General features: G+C 36.9%; 6 protein-coding genes and 1 long non-coding RNA gene across 10 annotated transcripts; 4 read left to right on the top strand and 3 right to left on the bottom strand.

The window, feature by feature from the left end:
- The first annotated feature begins 317 nt into the window (after nt 1-317).
- LOC122415438 (uncharacterized) lies at nt 318-1,441 on the top strand. Its single transcript, XM_043427567.1, has 3 exons — nt 318-660; nt 765-1,117; nt 1,213-1,441. Exons 1-3 carry the CDS (start codon nt 324-326, stop codon nt 1,429-1,431), a joined length of 909 nt encoding a protein of 302 aa, XP_043283502.1. The 5' UTR covers nt 318-323; the 3' UTR covers nt 1,432-1,441.
- A 541-nt stretch (nt 1,442-1,982) lies between these two features.
- Nucleotides 1,983-6,564, bottom strand: LOC122415441 (glucose-induced degradation protein 4 homolog). The gene is made up of 4 exons (XM_043427571.1): nt 5,627-6,564; nt 4,817-4,984; nt 4,503-4,735; nt 1,983-4,316 (listed from the first exon to the last, which is right to left on the bottom strand). Exons 1-4 carry the CDS (start codon nt 5,771-5,773, stop codon nt 4,253-4,255), a joined length of 612 nt encoding a protein of 203 aa, XP_043283506.1. The 5' UTR covers nt 5,774-6,564; the 3' UTR covers nt 1,983-4,252.
- Nucleotides 6,565-6,665: 101 nt separating this feature from the next.
- mgr (merry-go-round) lies at nt 6,666-7,905 on the top strand. Its single transcript, XM_043427572.1, has 2 exons — nt 6,666-6,916; nt 7,246-7,905. The coding sequence occupies exons 1-2, from the start codon at nt 6,827-6,829 to the stop codon at nt 7,732-7,734; spliced, it is 579 nt and encodes a 192-aa protein (XP_043283507.1). The 5' UTR covers nt 6,666-6,826; the 3' UTR covers nt 7,735-7,905.
- LOC122415443 (c-Myc-binding protein) lies at nt 7,904-10,785 on the bottom strand. Of its 2 annotated transcripts, XM_043427573.1 has the most exons (4): nt 9,513-9,701; nt 9,338-9,386; nt 9,053-9,174; nt 7,904-8,750 (listed from the first exon to the last, which is right to left on the bottom strand). In XM_043427573.1, the coding sequence occupies exons 1-4, from the start codon at nt 9,560-9,562 to the stop codon at nt 8,606-8,608; spliced, it is 366 nt and encodes a 121-aa protein (XP_043283508.1). In that variant the 5' UTR covers nt 9,563-9,701; the 3' UTR covers nt 7,904-8,605. The 2 variants fall into 2 exon arrangements, with proteins under 2 accessions (XP_043283508.1, XP_043283509.1); XM_043427574.1 differs by lacking the exons at nt 9,338-9,386; nt 9,513-9,701 and adding an exon at nt 10,315-10,785.
- On the top strand, nt 9,821-11,196 carry LOC122415440 (transmembrane protein 267). The gene is made up of 2 exons (XM_043427570.1): nt 9,821-10,252; nt 10,839-11,196. The coding sequence occupies exons 1-2, from the start codon at nt 9,965-9,967 to the stop codon at nt 11,169-11,171; spliced, it is 621 nt and encodes a 206-aa protein (XP_043283505.1). The 5' UTR covers nt 9,821-9,964; the 3' UTR covers nt 11,172-11,196.
- LOC122415444 (uncharacterized) lies at nt 10,925-15,865 on the top strand. Of its 3 annotated transcripts, none has more exons than XM_043427575.1 (3): nt 10,925-11,062; nt 14,198-14,319; nt 15,110-15,865. In XM_043427575.1, the coding sequence occupies exons 1-3, from the start codon at nt 11,018-11,020 to the stop codon at nt 15,297-15,299; spliced, it is 357 nt and encodes a 118-aa protein (XP_043283510.1). In that variant the 5' UTR covers nt 10,925-11,017; the 3' UTR covers nt 15,300-15,865. The 3 variants fall into 3 exon arrangements, with proteins under 3 accessions (XP_043283510.1, XP_043283511.1, XP_043283512.1); XM_043427576.1 differs by lacking the exon at nt 10,925-11,062 and adding an exon at nt 12,002-12,393; XM_043427577.1 differs by lacking the exon at nt 10,925-11,062 and adding an exon at nt 12,790-13,001.
- LOC122415446 (uncharacterized) lies at nt 11,349-11,811 on the bottom strand. The gene is made up of 2 exons (XR_006261923.1): nt 11,681-11,811; nt 11,349-11,473 (listed from the first exon to the last, which is right to left on the bottom strand). It is a non-coding gene; the product is annotated as an uncharacterized lncRNA (long non-coding RNA).
- Nucleotides 15,866-16,212: the final 347 nt, after the last annotated feature.

Genomic DNA, 16,212 nt, shown 5'->3' on the forward strand with positions numbered 1-16,212 from the left:
AAGTCATACGTCGAAAATAAGGTGCAAAAATCAATGAACAAAACAAAAGTTTTTTTCGCTTTTGTGGATGAAAATGAATTGGTTGAACGCGCGTTCCGAAATCGGATCAAGTTTCATCGAGTACTCTTAGCCTTCAGACGTTCCAATGTTTTATTTGTCTCTGCGAGGAACGAGCGTTTCTTCGGCTCTTAAAATAATATTATATTTTTTATGTCCTTTAATTTTGAACGTATTTACCCCCTGAATGACATTGAAAAGCGACCAGAATCAGGGTCTCGTATAAAAAGGAACTGAAATTTGGAAAAAATAAAAAATTTTCGAAAATGGCGTTGTCAGCGAGAAATCAATTTGCTGAAAATACCGACCAGAACGTCAACGCTTCGACGCTGTCGTCGAACGACCCTGTGCCAGAGCAATTGAAAGAAGTTGTCGAATTGATGAACTCCGTAAACAGAAGATTGGAGGACTGCGCGGTGGAGTGGCAGTCGAGCGTGTCGAGGAAACAATGGAGAATTCTCGACGGCAAATCCGGCTCGGACAAATCGTGGGAACAGTCACTCTTGGCGAGAACTTATTTTTCTAACAAATCATTGGACGAAGCTTTTCAAAGTTTGCTCTTGAGGGATAAAACTTTTACTGAGCAAATAAATAATTTTGTGGGTAAGCATAAAAACACTGAAGTCTTCGCTCTATTGACGGGTAAATAATCGCCGTTATTTTTCAAACCTATTCACCATTTTTATTTCTCATAATAATACACGCAGCTTTGTTGCGTGGCGACGATGCATCGCTGACAGCGTTGAACGTTCGTGACGCACAAAATCAATGTCCTGACACGCAAACTTTGGATCGCCCGGAAAATAAATGCCCCGACGTATCCCCCCTCGATCTGACGTTTTTAGAGAATCATGAAAACGTTCGAAAAACACGAAAGAGCAAGAGACTCGCAGCTGGAAACGGAATCACATCGATACAGCAATCCTTCGGTGATCTCGTCAAAGCAAAAATCAATCTCGATACGAAGTTCTTGGGATTCGAAGCCATACTCAATGGAAATAGAATCCCACAGAAAAATAAATCCTCGACTTGCCTCTGTCAAATATGCTCAAACGTTCTGGTAGGATCAAGCAAAATTTTACTTTGACATTGTCACTTATTCGATCGATTGTATTTTTTTTTTTTTTGTATTTAAAACGATTTTTGAATCATCAGGGCAGCGCAGTAGAAAAAAGCAACGTAATGAAAAGCATAGCATCGGTGAGACACAAAGTGCAAAGAGTGACGAGAGCACAGAACAAGAGATTGACGAGATCGGCGAAAACTTGGAGCCGCGCCAAAAAGTCGAAACCCGAATCGATAACGTTGGATCAAAACGGTGACGAAGGTACGATGATTACAGAAACGAGTTACAGACAACCGATCACCGATTGACATTCAAGAAAATTTCGAGACTACTGCACGTGAAATAAGCTCGACGAAGAATTTTCGTACGAAGTATAGAAAAATATATGTTAAGATTGCAAAATGTCACAATAAAGGACACAAAATTCATAAAGAAATGAAATATTATCTTCGAAATTTGCGGTTTTTGTGTTTGTGTGATCACTAGTTTTATTTATTCATAGTCGTTATAATTTTTCCCATTCAATTATACAGCAGGAGGAAGGAGTAATTTTTAAAAAATCTTTTTTCTCGAGGCAACAGAGAATCTATAATGGTAAACGTAACGAAATAGCATTTGGGTAGTAACCCAAATCACAAAATTAGTAGTCACCTGAGCCGAGCTACGATCAAACGAAAAATAAAGTTTTTCATCTCCTTATCGTCAAACGATTGGACAAAGTAATTTAAATGTTTTTAACTTATTATTTTTGTCAACTGTGTGCGTGCGTGCGTGCGCGCGCGCGCGCACGCGTGTGTGTGTGTGTTGTGTGTGTGGGGGGTCGTTAAAATTTCAACGATGAGAAAATAGATCACAGAGATGAGCATAACACAGCATAGCACAGATGTTTATACTTAAACATGTATCGACCACAATAAGACTAGGAATAAATTTACAATTACAGAATAATCGATATATCGGACATGATTTTTTTCTTTTGTTTTTAAGGGATAACGCTGCTCAACATTTGTTCTTTTATTTTTCTTCTCCCAAATCCATCTTCCACACACGTTCACTGCATTCGTTCTCGAAATTTTTCCTCTCTCAGCGATATTTATCGTCTCGTCCGCAAAATTATACTCTTCAAACATCTCATTTATCACTCCATTTTTTAATCGCACTCACGTACGTCGTTGTAAATATATCCGAGATACGTACATTGTTTTATCACTTTTGAAACTCTACGATAAAATCCGGTTCAACGTTTTCTCTTTAAATCAATTGCGACTTTCTATCGTATGATTATCTGTTGTGGCTAATGAATTTTTTCTTTTCCATTCTACACAACTCATCAAAATCGTTCGTAATGCATTTCGTCAGCATTTCTGAGTGAAAAATTTGAAACTTTGTCTCTGCATACAAATTCGAAGGGAATACTAAAATTATCGGTGCTTTCTTGTTCTATTGAGAGCCAACTATTTCGAATTGTGTGCAATTCTTAATAAATGTCATGTTTGAGAAAAAATAAAAGTTAACGAACAATAACGGGGAAATTTGATATCAAGTTAAAATGAAAATATAAATTTTCAGTTCGACTATGAAAGTCAGCGATAATGCAAGTCCATGAACAAAAAATATAAGATGTGTTGAAACTTGAAAAATTCGAGTTACAATTGTCGTCTAACGATTAGATTGAAATATGAACGATCTAAAATTTGATACGTATCTGTTCGAGAGCTAAAATTCTCACAAATCTCTACGACTGCTGGGATCATTGGATAGCTGAGAAAAAAACTTTTTTACTTATTGGCTCTTTGTAAAAATTTGTTTCTTTCGTCTTTCGTCCGTTCGTATTTTGTTTCGCTTCTTCTTTTCATAGTGGACAGTATTATCTTGGTAAAATAGCGCGACCGAAGCCATTCGTGGCGCCTCAGCGACTCTTTCCCCATACTGTAAGGCAATTACTTTCATACGGCTATTCTTACATTCATACTCGTGTTTGATATTCTTATTCCACATTGCACATTGCCCTTTCGCGAACGAGTTGTCGCATACAGATCTCATAATATCTCGTAGGATGTCAGTGATCATTAATTTGTACAGAATTTGCCTTTTTCCTCCCAGTTTCTTCATTCGTTGATGCGTCTACTCCGTTTCACCGATGTTTGTCCGATGTGCCTCGATTCTTATTTTCATCCTCCAAATGAAAAACTTGCTGCTTTTTGTATTCCTCGGCTAATCGACAATTTCGTATTCTCAATCATTCAGACATAATCGTCGCGATCGTGATTCGCCACAATTTTCCTAAGAAAATCTATATACAATAGTCGACACTTAACGTAAAGGTAAGATAAAAACAATTGAATACGGAGAAATCGCGACCAAAAGAGTGAACGGAGACGAGGAAAATTATTTGAGGAATGAAAAACATTAATGAATCCCGATATTCGTTGCAATCTCACCGTGATTTGTGACACGTAAACATGAAAAAAAAAACGTTGCGACGTAAGACGGTCGAAAAAAATACGCGATTATCTCTCTTTTCATTTCTCTCAATTGACAAAAAGCATCAATTTATTTTGTTCTCTTCTTCTTTAAAAAACTTCTTACAATGAATACTAGTATGATTAATCACTAATAAACAAGCGTATCACTCTCATCGAGGCACTATGTTCCTCTCTCATCAACATCACGTTTCCGAAATTTGAATTCCGTCTTATTTGCAATTATCTCATTCGTAATTCTTTCCAATATCAAGAACAGACGAGAAACTCAAAATTCATCGATAAATATCGTTTGGCAACGATCAATTTTGTCCAATTTGGCGACTCAAATTTTATCATTTCGTTTTCAAATGATATACGTCAACAGCGGAAAAAAAACTTTGTCATTGGCTCAACTGTGTAATCAGTGTGATATCGATAAGATTCAAAATTATTTAATAAACGGAAAAAAAAACGTATTTACGTTCACGATTGATAAGGGCAGAATTTACAATTTTTCACGAAAATATATTCAGACAAAAATGATTGAAAAACAACTCTTATGAGATCTGTGTGCTAAGTGAAAGGACTTGAAAATATTTTGTTTTTTTTTCTTCGATGGGTGGAAGGGAAGGCTAGTCGGAGTTGAGCGACCTCGCGTATTTTTTCACCTGAACTCATAAATTTGTATACTGTGCTCTGGTACGTGCCTCAAATTCAAAGACTGGTACCTGGAACAGGAAATTATTGCAGAAGAAGTATGAAAATTTGTACAACACTGAAGAAACATGATTTTTTAAATAAGTACTTGAAAAAAATGAGCTAACATGAAATTGAAGAACCATCAAATAACAATGACAATTATTTTTCAAAGTCTTTCAGAGGACATGACAAAATTTCATTAGAAATCCACTCACCATTCCGAGCTTCTGTGATAATAATAACCTTCGATAGAAGCCGCTGATTTTTGGAAGCAAATGTAATAAAACCCAGCAAAAGATGCGCCGTTAATATCCTTGATAGTATGATCAGGTACCAAAAAATGTTCTTTCCACCTCATAAATACAAAGTCCGTTCCCTTTAATGCCTCGTAGTCGAACGTGTCAGAATTAAAAGTTTTGGCATATTGGCAAAATGATTCGAATTTACTCTGCAAGAGATGAACAGAAACAAGGTTGTTTACAGTTGCGCATGAATGATAAATCAATGAACGAAACATAAATCTACAAACCCAATGCTTTTTGTCAACATCTTCGTCGGCATCCCACTTTCTTGTAAGGAATGGATACTTTTTTGATATTATTTCACCATCAAAGAACGTTGTCAATGTTGGAAATTCTTCCGTAAGTCCCTTAATCTTGAGGTAGCCGCATAAGTAACTATTTTCTTCATCAACATGCTAAAAACAGGAACCAAGTGGAAAATAACCATGAAAACTTGTTAACTTGGTGATAAAAATAAAATACATAGATAAGCATTCAATAAAAGTGAGTGATAAGAAAACACACTTCGTTGATTTATTTTTTTACAAATCTTGTTATTCTTTCTCGTTATCACAGAAGAGCACATTTGTTATGCAGGCATTGAGAAAGATAATGTTTGACAAACATTCAAGAATCTTCAGAGTTCAAGAAAATAAGCAGCTGTACAATCTTCTCCTTTTCAATAATTGTATGTATTTCTATTAATCAAGAATTTATCAGCGAAATAATGAATAATCATAATAATACAAACGGTAACTTTGATCTTCGATCGCCGAACCCGATTCTACACTACATATATTACGCCTGAACATCCACGAGGTCATTGTCAGTCGAGACACGTGACACGAAGTGTCAGATGTTCAAGTTTTAAGAAAAAATTGAGAAAATGGATTGTTAAAGGATAAAAGGGGTTATTATTAGCTTTTCCGAAATATATTTGATTGAGATCAAAATTATTTAGGACCTTAATTCATTGGGAATGTGCGAGGAGAAAAAATCAACTCGGACTATCAAATTTGTATGGAGATATGATGAGAAAATTGCAAAGTAAAACTAACCTGCAAAACCACCTCTACGTCGTAGCTGTTGCCCTTAGATTTCTGTGATCCCTGAAATCTTGAGCCATTATACAAAAGTGATTTGGTTACTCCAGGCTGCTTGGAGTTTGCAGGCGGTGGTGGAACCACGTCGACTTTCACCGGCATTCTCGGCACGGTATCCCGAATTAAACACTGGCACACACACACACACACACACACACACAAATACACACTTGTTTAACACACGCACTCACTTGAGAACGTCTTAAAAATTTGTTCGGGCGATATAACCCTACATTACGAAAAGCTTGATGCAAAAAACGAGTCGGACAAAATGAAAAAAAAAAATAGTATGTATATATAGAATAAAAATTCGCGAGACTCGCCGGCGCGAATGATCGCGAAAGAATGGCCGTATTTATAGAAAAAAAGCCTCAAGACCAGACGCCCCCGAATCTTTTGCGCGACGAGATGAGAAACACATATGTGCCTCTCGTTTATTTGTGTATATGTGTGCGAATTCCCGAGTCCGGTAGTTCCGAGAGTTGATCTCTCGTCGAGCTCTTCCTCCCACTGTACCTCCCGAAAATCTTATTTTGTATAGTACACAGACACTTCGAGGATCAATTTACACGAAAAAATCTCACGTATGAATTTCCGATCGCCGGTCTTTCCAAAACCGAGACGTCATCGCTCGTTTTGTCGATGACAAAGCAACGTTAGGACTCACGTTTCACTACATAAACAACATCTCTATTTCCTCTTTCCCTGCCCCCCGTTTTTCCTTATATTTCTCTTTAATTTTGCAATTTTCTATAAATCTTCCTTCCAACAAAACTTTAAAGGTGTGACAATTTTTGCGTAGACTGCTCGAACTGTTTTTCGTATTTATATATATCCACGTGCGTATATATATGCATATAAGTCGGGTAAAATGCAAAAACGGGCGGAGACATCGCGCGAGAAACTTCTTCTCCGATTCCAACGCCACCGCGTGTACAGCGATGAATAAACGAACTAAAAAATATTTCGATTTATCGAAACGAGGTCTTGAGAAATGTATTCCTTGAACATAGTCATACCTGTGACTTCCTATGCTAAAAAAGGAGAGGTTCTCGTGTGTCTATCGCTACAAAACAATTTCCAGTTTCGTTTATTGTTCATCAATTTATAAATTGATATCAGTTCTAAATTAAGTAAAATTCATTACCGTACATCATGAGTTCCGAGACTCCTGATAACGAGAATAATATGGAATTGAGTGAAGATAAAAAATCCTATGGTGGTATTCCGGAAGCTGCATTTGTGGTATAGTGTTACACATCAAACTTATAAAATTTTGTAATAGTTAATCGAATTGTTGCAAAAGTTCAATGCTGGCAATTTTTTGAAATCAGAAATCCGACAGTCAGTCGTATTTTTTTTTCACAACAAGAAATTTCGTCAATTCGTATCGAAAATTTTACTAGTTTATCCATATATGGTTGTGAGTTGACAGTCCTCCCCCACGTTCTGATGAATAAAAGTAATAAAAATTTGAAAAATGTTCCTCCTGAATTACGAAACATGTTGCAAAAATGCTAGTAGTACACTCAATATTAAAAATATATTCTATATTTTCGTTTGTTTGTACACAGGAAGACGTAGATGCGTTTATGGCTTTGCCAGAAAATGAAGGATCGGTATTCAAAGTTTTGAAAAAACTTGATGAAAATCACAGCAAGTATAAATTCATGGAATACAATTTGGCCAGCAAGAGAAGAAGGTTGAGAACTCAAATTCCTGATCTGGAAAGATCTTTGGAAATGATAGATAAGCTACTGATGGAAAAAGACACCGGCAAAGATTTGGAAACTCAATTTTTGCTCTCAGAACAAGTTTTTGCAAAAGCCGTTGTGCCACCCACGGACAAAGTATGTTTGTGGTTGGGGGCTAATGTTATGTTGGAATATGACCTGAAAGAGGCGCAAGAATTACTTGAAAAAAATATCGAAGCCGCCAAGAAAAATCTGAGCCACGTAGAACACGATTTGGACTTTGTTAGAGATCAATTCACCACTACTGAGGTCAATATGGCTAGAGTTTACAACTGGGATGTAAAGCGTGGACAGACGACTCAAAAATAAACTAAAAATTGAGGCGAATTAAAATTTATCAAAATATAATTCACTATTATTGCATTTTATTGTATACTGTTTCGTTGATTTATTCACTGCTTGGTTATACTGATGCGTAGGACGAATAACTCTGGATACCACAACTTTTTCATATTAAAGAAAAAAAAACACAAGAACATAGATTCAATGTGGATTTAATGTTTTCTAGAAAAGTAGTACCCTGCCCATATTACAGAAGAAAGGAAAATTAATGTTGACAATTTCCAAGGTACTTAGTTCAACAAAATTTAGTATCGCGAAAGAATATGGAAAAAAAAGGCTACAAAAATTAACAATTAACTCAATATCTTGGAAACTTTATATTTTTATCAACAGATTATTAACTACATTACTAAATCACGAGATCGTTTCTCTTAGTAGAAAAAAAAAGCGAAAAGAATTAAAGTACTCGAACCTCCAAGTTCGAATAACAATAGATATACTTTGTTTATTATGACTGCATACCATATAAAAGTCTTTGCTCACTTTTGGTTAAAGATTCGGAGCTAGTGCTCTGTATATCATTTATATATATATATATATATATTTAGATCATATTTTGTACTTATTAACTCAAAATACTGTGATTTCCATTGGGGAATTAAATCCTAAACTAATAATCAAATATATATATATATATTTTTTCTTTCTTTCTCTCGTCATAAGTATATACCGAAATGAAATCTGCGTGGGAAACAAAACATCAATACAGCTCTTTATACTAATAAGGCACGTTTCTTAAGGCAGATTCTATTCTAATTATCTTATTTTTGTTAAAGAGATTGAAATTTTTGAACTAGCAAGGAATGTTAAGTTCTATAAGTATAAGTAGTCAAGATATTTAAGCTGGAGTCACATCCAGATCACATTTCTGGAGCTTTGCTTCCAGTTCGGCAATCTGATCCTTCGCACTCTCCAACTCTTGCTTCAGGGTCTCCACCTCGCTCTTACTGTCTGTTGCATTGCTGAGGTACTTGCGAACATAACTGTTGCAGTGAGTCAAGGCCATACTTCTGTCTCAAGATCAAACAATTTCCTGTTTACATACTAATTACATTGCAAAAATTAATAGCTCGTGTAGGTCTTAGATTGCAATATAAAGAAAACGAATTTAAATGTCAGAACATTGTAGTTGTGCATCTCAAGAACGAGTTCAGTACAACTTGACAGCAAGAATTAATAATTATAGTATTGCTACTCCCAGAATTAATAGTTATAGAAAATAAATATGGGTCATTGTTTCCAATTAATAAAAGTTTATAGTGAGTAATTGTTGAAAAAAGGATACTCCAAAGCGTCGTCAGGCTTTTCAGTCTCTTCATAAAGCAGGACAAGAACTTTGGTTAGGGCATCAATCACGCCGGCACGTTCAAGGTATTTGCGAAATTCTTCGCGTTTTGCTTCCACATCCTAGACAAGGAAAAAGTTTTTCATTATTTTTCAATGAGAATATCTTGTACCTATAAAAGTGTGGATAACACCATCCATTTTTGAGGTTAACCGGCTCGAGTTTCCTGTCTCATCTAAACAAAAAATTGGGGAATCCTGAACAATTGAATTATTAATGAATTACCTGCTGTCGAGAGTTGTTGCAACTCCTGTCTTGTCGACTTTCCTCTTTGCTACGATAATAAATGATACAAAAATTGTGAACAAAAACGAAAGAAGAGCAGAAAAGGGAAAAACTTCATTTGCGACACACGTTGCCCAAGTGAGTGTTAATTTGGATAATTTATTATTTAGAATACCTCGGGCTCGAGGACGATCGCTCGTTATTTGTATAGTCTCGTGTACCCATATTTTATATTCTCGCCTCGATTTTTCTCAGTCAATATTAATCAAATCGGAAGTCGCGTTATTAAACAACAATAATTGAGTTGCGAATCTCTAAATTCCCAAAATTCGTCAATCAAGCAATAACTGAACAAAGGAACGAAAGGGCCTCGCATTCACGTGGCTCGTTCAAAGTGAAAATTTACTGCAGACAGAAAAAACAACACCAGCAAGTGGCGCTGCTCACAGCGAATGTGTGAACTGAATACAGAGTAGCTAACGAAGGTTCAAGATGGCGAAAGCGGGTTTGACGTTTTTGACAGTTGCAATAAAATCGAAAAAAAACGGACTTTGATGGATTTTCTAATGATGTGACAATTTGTCATGACATTTACATCGGAATCCAAGATTTCATTGTCGAGCAATAATGTTTCAGAGCGTACGATACGTTTTATTGCAGTTTTGCGCAACTAGCCTCCTCGGAGTTGTCTCGTGTACCGGTGACAGACTCGTCGATAATAGTAAAAACAACGTGATTCGCGCATCTTTCGATAATTTGACTCACGCCATCATAGGCGGTCTCAGTTGGATTTTGGTGTTAATATTGTCGAAAAAATCCGTGTTTCCAAACATTTACAGTGTTATTTATTGCACAGCTATATCGTCTCTCATCGATTTGGACCATTTCATAGCAGCCGCGAGTTTGAAACTACGAGTGAGTGAACATTTTTTTTATTTCATATGTGGTTATATACACTCATGTATTTAAACACTTACCCGAGACATCTTGTTGACTTCTGCTCGCAATTACGCTCAAATTCTTCAAACGTTGTGGCTCAAAATAAGAATTCGGTCGCTGCACCTTCCACAATTTTTATCAGTGAAACATTAGGCGGAAGTGAAACAAACGAATGCTTGATATTTGCTTGATTTCGATCTGCCTTGCCTTGGAATATATGAGGATTTTAATATCGGGAATTTACCAATCGTCGTAGTAACGAAATTTGAGCAACGTTGATAACAACTTGATTGCAAAACAGCACGGGAAGCAACCAACTCGTGGTAGTAAAAAAAACAGATTTGTTGTCGAGTCTTTCGAGCGATATTGTTCGCGTTTGGTGAAACCGCCACAAGAGGCCGCTGCAATCGTAACGAACCGCCTCGTTCAACGACACGGGAAAATTAATTCGCAATGATTATCGAAAAATATGCGATTTGTTTTATACTAAATTTCAATAATAAACAGTTTGGTGGTGACAAAGGCTGCGATAACAAGAAAAAAACGGTTGTTTAATGTTCAGGATGCAACGCATTTGGACAGGAGACCGTTTCTGCACAATACAACAATACCGTTGGTGCTCTGGATCGTACTGATGCTTTCTTCAAGGTCATTCAATTCACCGGGTCTTAATAACTTCGCGTGGATCGTTCTTACCAGTTTTTTAAGTCACCATATTCGTGACGGTAGTCGACGAGGTTTATGGTTTGCACCGTTTGGCTCAACGCCTCCGATACCTTATTATTTGTACGTAGCATTTAGTATGGGCTTACCTTATATCATTTATTGGTTAATGTTTCTAATCGGAGCGCCGATAATCAAAGATCGAAATTATCAACCTTTGAATATAGTTTGAAATAAATACAACACCTATTATTGCAGTCATGTGTTTTCTTTCGAATTCCTGAATATACTTTGAGGAAGTTGACTATAATAAGCGATGATCGAACAAAGTAAACGACAAGCGAGAAAATCATCGTTTTACTGCATTTTCCCAGATGGCACTCGGCAAGAAAAAAAAACAATTTCATAATTATAGGCGTATAAAAAGCTCTTTGGTATTTATTAGACCATCGTCAGCGTCATCTTCGAGACTTGTTATCCCTGTTATGATAATCAATTCCGTAGGCACGTGTTACACCCGGATTGGCGGACAATCTATTAGGAATAATGATCATTCTCGGTAAACGCATTAAACGAACGGTTCTGTTAACTTTACTGAAGTGCCTGTATTATTTCTAATTAACAAGTACACATAAAAAAATCACTATACTTTAACACTCGCGTGGAGCATTTTTATTTCTGCCACGAATTAGTGTTTAATATCCACCATCTTGAAGTTTGACATTTAAAATTAGTTTTTACCGTTTTCGCGTATTATTATTGCTTTGAAGCACTGTCGATGTGACTTTTCAACTACCAATTAGACTTGGTGACGACTTGACGAATGAGTAATCGCGATACTTTGCCAACGGCACATCGCACAGGCGAGACAATTTTTTTCGTCGAATCTTTTGATTCACTCCATTCATATATACTTTCGGGTATGATTGTTGGGACACCCTGTATAATGACGTGTTGCCACTGCTGCACGGAGAGTTCGCACGTGTGTCACTACTAAAGCGAAGAGTTGTACAGCGCGCCTGGAGGGGCATTATCAGTGTGGCGCGGCTGTGAGACAAACACACTTTACCTTTGTTTCGATAAGTTAGTTGCCGTGCGGGCCCCGTACCTGTTGTGTCGTTACGTTTATTTTTTTGTCGATATTTTGTTCCGCATGTGTCACGAGACGTATCGTCGTATTATGACAATTAAACTCAGCGTATTTCATCACACATAACCTTTCCCTTGGAAACTTGTTTACATAATTGTCGGAGACAATAGTTTTACGAAAAATAATATTTTTTGTTTCTTTCGTTACGCGGAAAATTTGGTCGATATAAATTTATACGAACGATGATAATTGGCTGATTATGACTTACCGAAATTCGAATAATACGTTACGAAGATTCGGTGTGAGCTATCAAATTGTTGGCACTTCTGTCAGGTGATTTTCGACGTGATTGTTTACGATGGTGGTAAGTCCTATTTTTTTATTTCTTCTACACATTTGTTTATCTTTGTCACCCGGTCATTACGTAATTTCTTATTTTATTCTGCGAATCAAACACCATTCCTCCGAGGCGCGGTGGTATTGAAACGCTTAGCTTTTAACAATCATTCCGGGTTAGTCAAACATCGCTATACGTATATGAAGCCTAATGAGTCGTTACTCTCGTTTCATTCGGTGTAGATACGAGTGCTTAAAAGCATACGTGCCTCGCGATTACAGCCTTATCTCGTGATAGGGATCGTTCTTGCATTTTATCGGAAAGTGAGCTTAACACATTTTTTTCTCCGGTGTAGAAAGAATTATCAAGAGTTCGTCATAGCGTACTCGATGAAACAAAAAGCTTCTCATTCGTCGGTCTGCATCGAATACATTTTTCGAATTCGTCGGAAAACGTTATCAATTTAACGTGGAAATATTTGCTGAGATAAAAAATCGTTGTTCCAAACTAAAGCTCGATAACGGGAATAATTATAAACAAAATGTAAAACCTAATCCGAAATTCAACAAGAAAAGTCATTCGAATCAAACGTGTGCGAACACAATGAATAACCGTGATCGGTGACCAGCTGCATGGTAATGCTTGACGTTTTTTCCACATTCGCGCATTTTGCACAGTCTAACAAGAACGTGTTTACATCACATAAAAACGCGAAGAGCATATGTAAATTGTTACGATCGTTCAACCTTCGTGTTCCAAAGACCACGTGAAATTGTGTGGAATTGACACGATAGGAAAATCATTGCGAAATATGCGCTAACAAACCGAAGTGGTCCAGATGGCCAAAAGGGCGGCAAACTGTTCGGAGGGGGTGGCCGGTGGAGAGGGGAGGGTTGGTGGAGGGAAAACGTTAGATGGCGCAACCGAGGGAGCGTGGGTCTGACAATCGTAGCTGTAAATCCATCTCAATATTCATTTTCTTTCGCGCATTCTTGCATTTAAACGCATTGTCTTTTTTCTCCCGTGTATAAATCATATGTGTACAGAAGTGTAAATCAGCTACGCTGAAAAAGGAAGGACGCGTCGTCTGTATGATTTTTATAATGGAATCACATTTTCTCCAGCTTGTCCTTGTACGATCATTCCGTTCAACGGCCACGAAGGCTACCCACCTTCCGCATATATCTTTATATTCCTTTCTCATTGTCCCCGGATCTTCGTGCCACGACGAATCTCTTCGGCACTTTCATTCCTCACTTAAAACAAAAGTACCTGACATAATATTTGTTTCTCAATTTCTGTATGACGTTGCCTCAGTAACGAGTGCGACGACGAACCGCGGGGCGGTTCTTTATTCAATTCATAACGAAATAAAAATTTAAAAAAATAACGCGTTCGAAAACAATGATAAAAATGAGGCGATGCGTACCGGGCGTTCGAAAAGGAGAAAGCACACGACGAAAAATCACAAGTCGTTCACTAATTGACCAAAAATCAAGATTACATTACGATTATAGTTCTTTGGGAAACTGACGTGGAAATTCAAATTTCCAAAATAGTGAGAATCAGTGTTTGTAAATCGACTGTAAACCACGAACGATTCGTTCGGTGTCATCCTAAAAATACTTCAAATATCATAAAGTTTAGTGTGTTTGAAATATTGATATTTATGCAGGGTGAGATTTACACGCAATTGTGTAAATGTGTATATTTGTTAAATATCAGCTTGGGGATCACGTAAATGGAATTCGTATAAACATATATTCTATAAAGTGCACCCAAACGTTCCTATATAGTTATATTCGAACTGTACATTAACACAAAATTTCAGGACATCGAGGAGATATTGTTCTATTTCTACATAACCTGGGGCGTGACATCGGCGATTCTATTGGCTCTGTTTATTCTCATTTGTGTACTTTTCGTCAAAGTCAATCTGCTCTCCGCAGACGGGTCAGTAACAATAAAATTGTTTTTTATTTTCGAATTATTTCATTTTTTCTTTTACATTTTATTTCGTACTTTGGATCGCACGTATCGTGCGTTCGAAGCGCTCGGCATTTCTTCGCACACCACTTAATCCTTTCGCTATCTTTGTATACTGTCTTACACACGCAGAATTATGGTTTGTTGGCTTTTGATGACACGACAATTCCACTCGATAAGTAGCTCGCGAATTTTTGCGTACTTTCACTTTTTTCTTCATCATTTTTCCTCAACGTTTTAAATTCGAAGACAAATGAGTCAACTCGCGCGATATCTGTGGCATTAAAAATTACCACGAAATACTCGGATCACAACACACATTTATGTCGATGAAAATATCTTTTGTTTCTTCCCACGTTTCAACATCAAACTTTTCGTTTCATGATTTTTCGTTGCTCAACGCAAATTGTACTTTTCAATTAGACTTTCGATATTACTCTACTGATTAATCGTAATAATCATCACAATAATAGAAATAAAAAATATAACAGCGTCACAGATTTACGTTTTTTTAATTCCTGGCCCATAACGTCCTCCATTTCGATTCCCAAACATGTTTGTACCAACCTCATCAAATTTCGGTGTACACACGCCGTAAAAAGCTACAAAAGCGGCGTGACAATAGAAAAAGTCTCTTTTCACTCCGTTCTGTTGTATAATAACAAAAGCAAATAATTTTCCGGTGACTCAGTCAATGATACTTCCCATTTTCGACGTTTTATCGGCCCAGAATAATTGGTCGTTTGGACGATTCCAGCTCCAATCAACTGAGCAGACAGGCGAACATGATGGCTGACTTTTGTTACACGAATCCGACGATCGTACCAGGCGAGGAGCTGTCGAGACGAGGCTTCTCTATGTACAGAGGTGTGGATCACAGCTCGAATATGTTCGGGTTACAAAAACAAGATTACACGGTCTATCAAGAGGGACGCTCGAAATTCTGACCCCCGAAGAAATTGCACTTTGATCTTGAGACCATAAGTACCAAATACAAAGAATTTTACGTTTAATGCGTATCACCAAACATTCAAATACGTATTGTCTATGTAATTTAAAATATTATAAATATAATATATTTGTTCATTTGATAAAAAAGCAGAAAATATAAATTATCAACCATTTATGTATTATTTACATAGAATAGTCTTAAATAACTGAAACTCGAATGTTTCAAAACTACGCGACGTAATGTTAGTTGTTAAAAATTTCCAATAATCGGACCAATGTCACGATCGATCGGATCGTAGCACTGAACGCAACCGCAGACGCAAACACATCAACGAAATTTCACTTGCAAGGGATGCCAATATTAAAAAAAAATTTTTTCGATAAACATTTTTCATCTCAAGGCTTCATTGTTCGTGAGATTTTTTCCGGGTGATAGATTCACTCGTGTATGTTTCCTACCAAAGTCACGAAAGCCGAGTCAATATTTTTTATTTAATGTGTATAAAATCGTACTTAACTGTCACAATACTGTAGTGAATAAAGCGAGTATGAAGATTCCTCATTTGTTGTCGTTTTTATTTCAGATTATCGAACTTTTGTTTTATGTTAATTACAATTCTTCGTGACAGACTTGCATCGATGCTGGGACTTGGACGGTGCAGATGAAGACGAATGGGGGAAAAAACAATATGGCGGATAAAACGTAAACGCGGCTCTCTCTATTAGCCGGAAGTGTTTAGTTTCTTGTTTGCGAACCGCCCGCCCTCTTTCTTTCTTTTCCTCTATCGGTCTTTCTTTCCCTTGAAGTGAATCCCGGTGGGCTGCACTCTTGAAAATGTACATTATACTCTCGGCCACAATCGCGTTAGGGAAGATACAAAAAGGTCCTCAAACGCGTACACATACAAG

Source organism: Venturia canescens, chromosome 8 (genome assembly GCF_019457755.1).
Source record: "Venturia canescens isolate UGA chromosome 8, ASM1945775v1, whole genome shotgun sequence".
NCBI lineage: Eukaryota > Metazoa > Arthropoda > Insecta > Hymenoptera > Ichneumonidae > Venturia > Venturia canescens.

What these genes read in the sequence shown, in the direction of transcription:
- LOC122415438 (XM_043427567.1), top strand. Translation starts at nt 324, where the DNA reads ATGGCGTTGTCAGCGAGAAATCAATTTGCTGAAAATACCGACCAGAAC. An exon ending in GCAAATAAATAATTTTGTGG is followed by an intron (nt 661 to 764) that starts GTAAGCATAAAA and finishes TAATACACGCAG; the next exon opens with CTTTGTTGCGTGGCGACGAT. An exon ending in AAATATGCTCAAACGTTCTG is followed by an intron (nt 1,118 to 1,212) that starts GTAGGATCAAGC and finishes TTGAATCATCAG; the next exon opens with GGCAGCGCAGTAGAAAAAAG.
- LOC122415441 (XM_043427571.1), bottom strand. Translation starts at nt 5,773, where the DNA reads ATGCCGGTGAAAGTCGACGTGGTTCCACCACCGCCTGCAAACTCCAAG. An exon ending in ACGTAGAGGTGGTTTTGCAG is followed by an intron (nt 4,985 to 5,626) that starts GTTAGTTTTACT and finishes TCCTGTTTTTAG; the next exon opens with CATGTTGATGAAGAAAATAG. An exon ending in TATCACAGAAGCTCGGAATG is followed by an intron (nt 4,317 to 4,502) that starts GTGAGTGGATTT and finishes TTCCTGTTCCAG; the next exon opens with GTACCAGTCTTTGAATTTGA.
- mgr (XM_043427572.1), top strand. Translation starts at nt 6,827, where the DNA reads ATGAGTTCCGAGACTCCTGATAACGAGAATAATATGGAATTGAGTGAA. An exon ending in TTCCGGAAGCTGCATTTGTG is followed by an intron (nt 6,917 to 7,245) that starts GTATAGTGTTAC and finishes GTTTGTACACAG; the next exon opens with GAAGACGTAGATGCGTTTAT.
- LOC122415443 (XM_043427573.1), bottom strand. Translation starts at nt 9,562, where the DNA reads ATGGGTACACGAGACTATACAAATAACGAGCGATCGTCCTCGAGCCCG. An exon ending in CGATCGTCCTCGAGCCCGAG is followed by an intron (nt 9,387 to 9,512) that starts GTATTCTAAATA and finishes TTATTATCGTAG; the next exon opens with CAAAGAGGAAAGTCGACAAG. An exon ending in GCAACAACTCTCGACAGCAG is followed by an intron (nt 9,175 to 9,337) that starts GTAATTCATTAA and finishes TTCCTTGTCTAG; the next exon opens with GATGTGGAAGCAAAACGCGA.
- LOC122415440 (XM_043427570.1), top strand. Translation starts at nt 9,965, where the DNA reads ATGTTTCAGAGCGTACGATACGTTTTATTGCAGTTTTGCGCAACTAGC. An exon ending in CCGCGAGTTTGAAACTACGA is followed by an intron (nt 10,253 to 10,838) that starts GTGAGTGAACAT and finishes TTTAATGTTCAG; the next exon opens with GATGCAACGCATTTGGACAG.
- LOC122415444 (XM_043427575.1), top strand. Translation starts at nt 11,018, where the DNA reads ATGGTTTGCACCGTTTGGCTCAACGCCTCCGATACCTTATTATTT. An exon ending in CCTCCGATACCTTATTATTT is followed by an intron (nt 11,063 to 14,197) that starts GTACGTAGCATT and finishes ACAAAATTTCAG; the next exon opens with GACATCGAGGAGATATTGTT. An exon ending in AATCTGCTCTCCGCAGACGG is followed by an intron (nt 14,320 to 15,109) that starts GTCAGTAACAAT and finishes GGACGATTCCAG; the next exon opens with CTCCAATCAACTGAGCAGAC.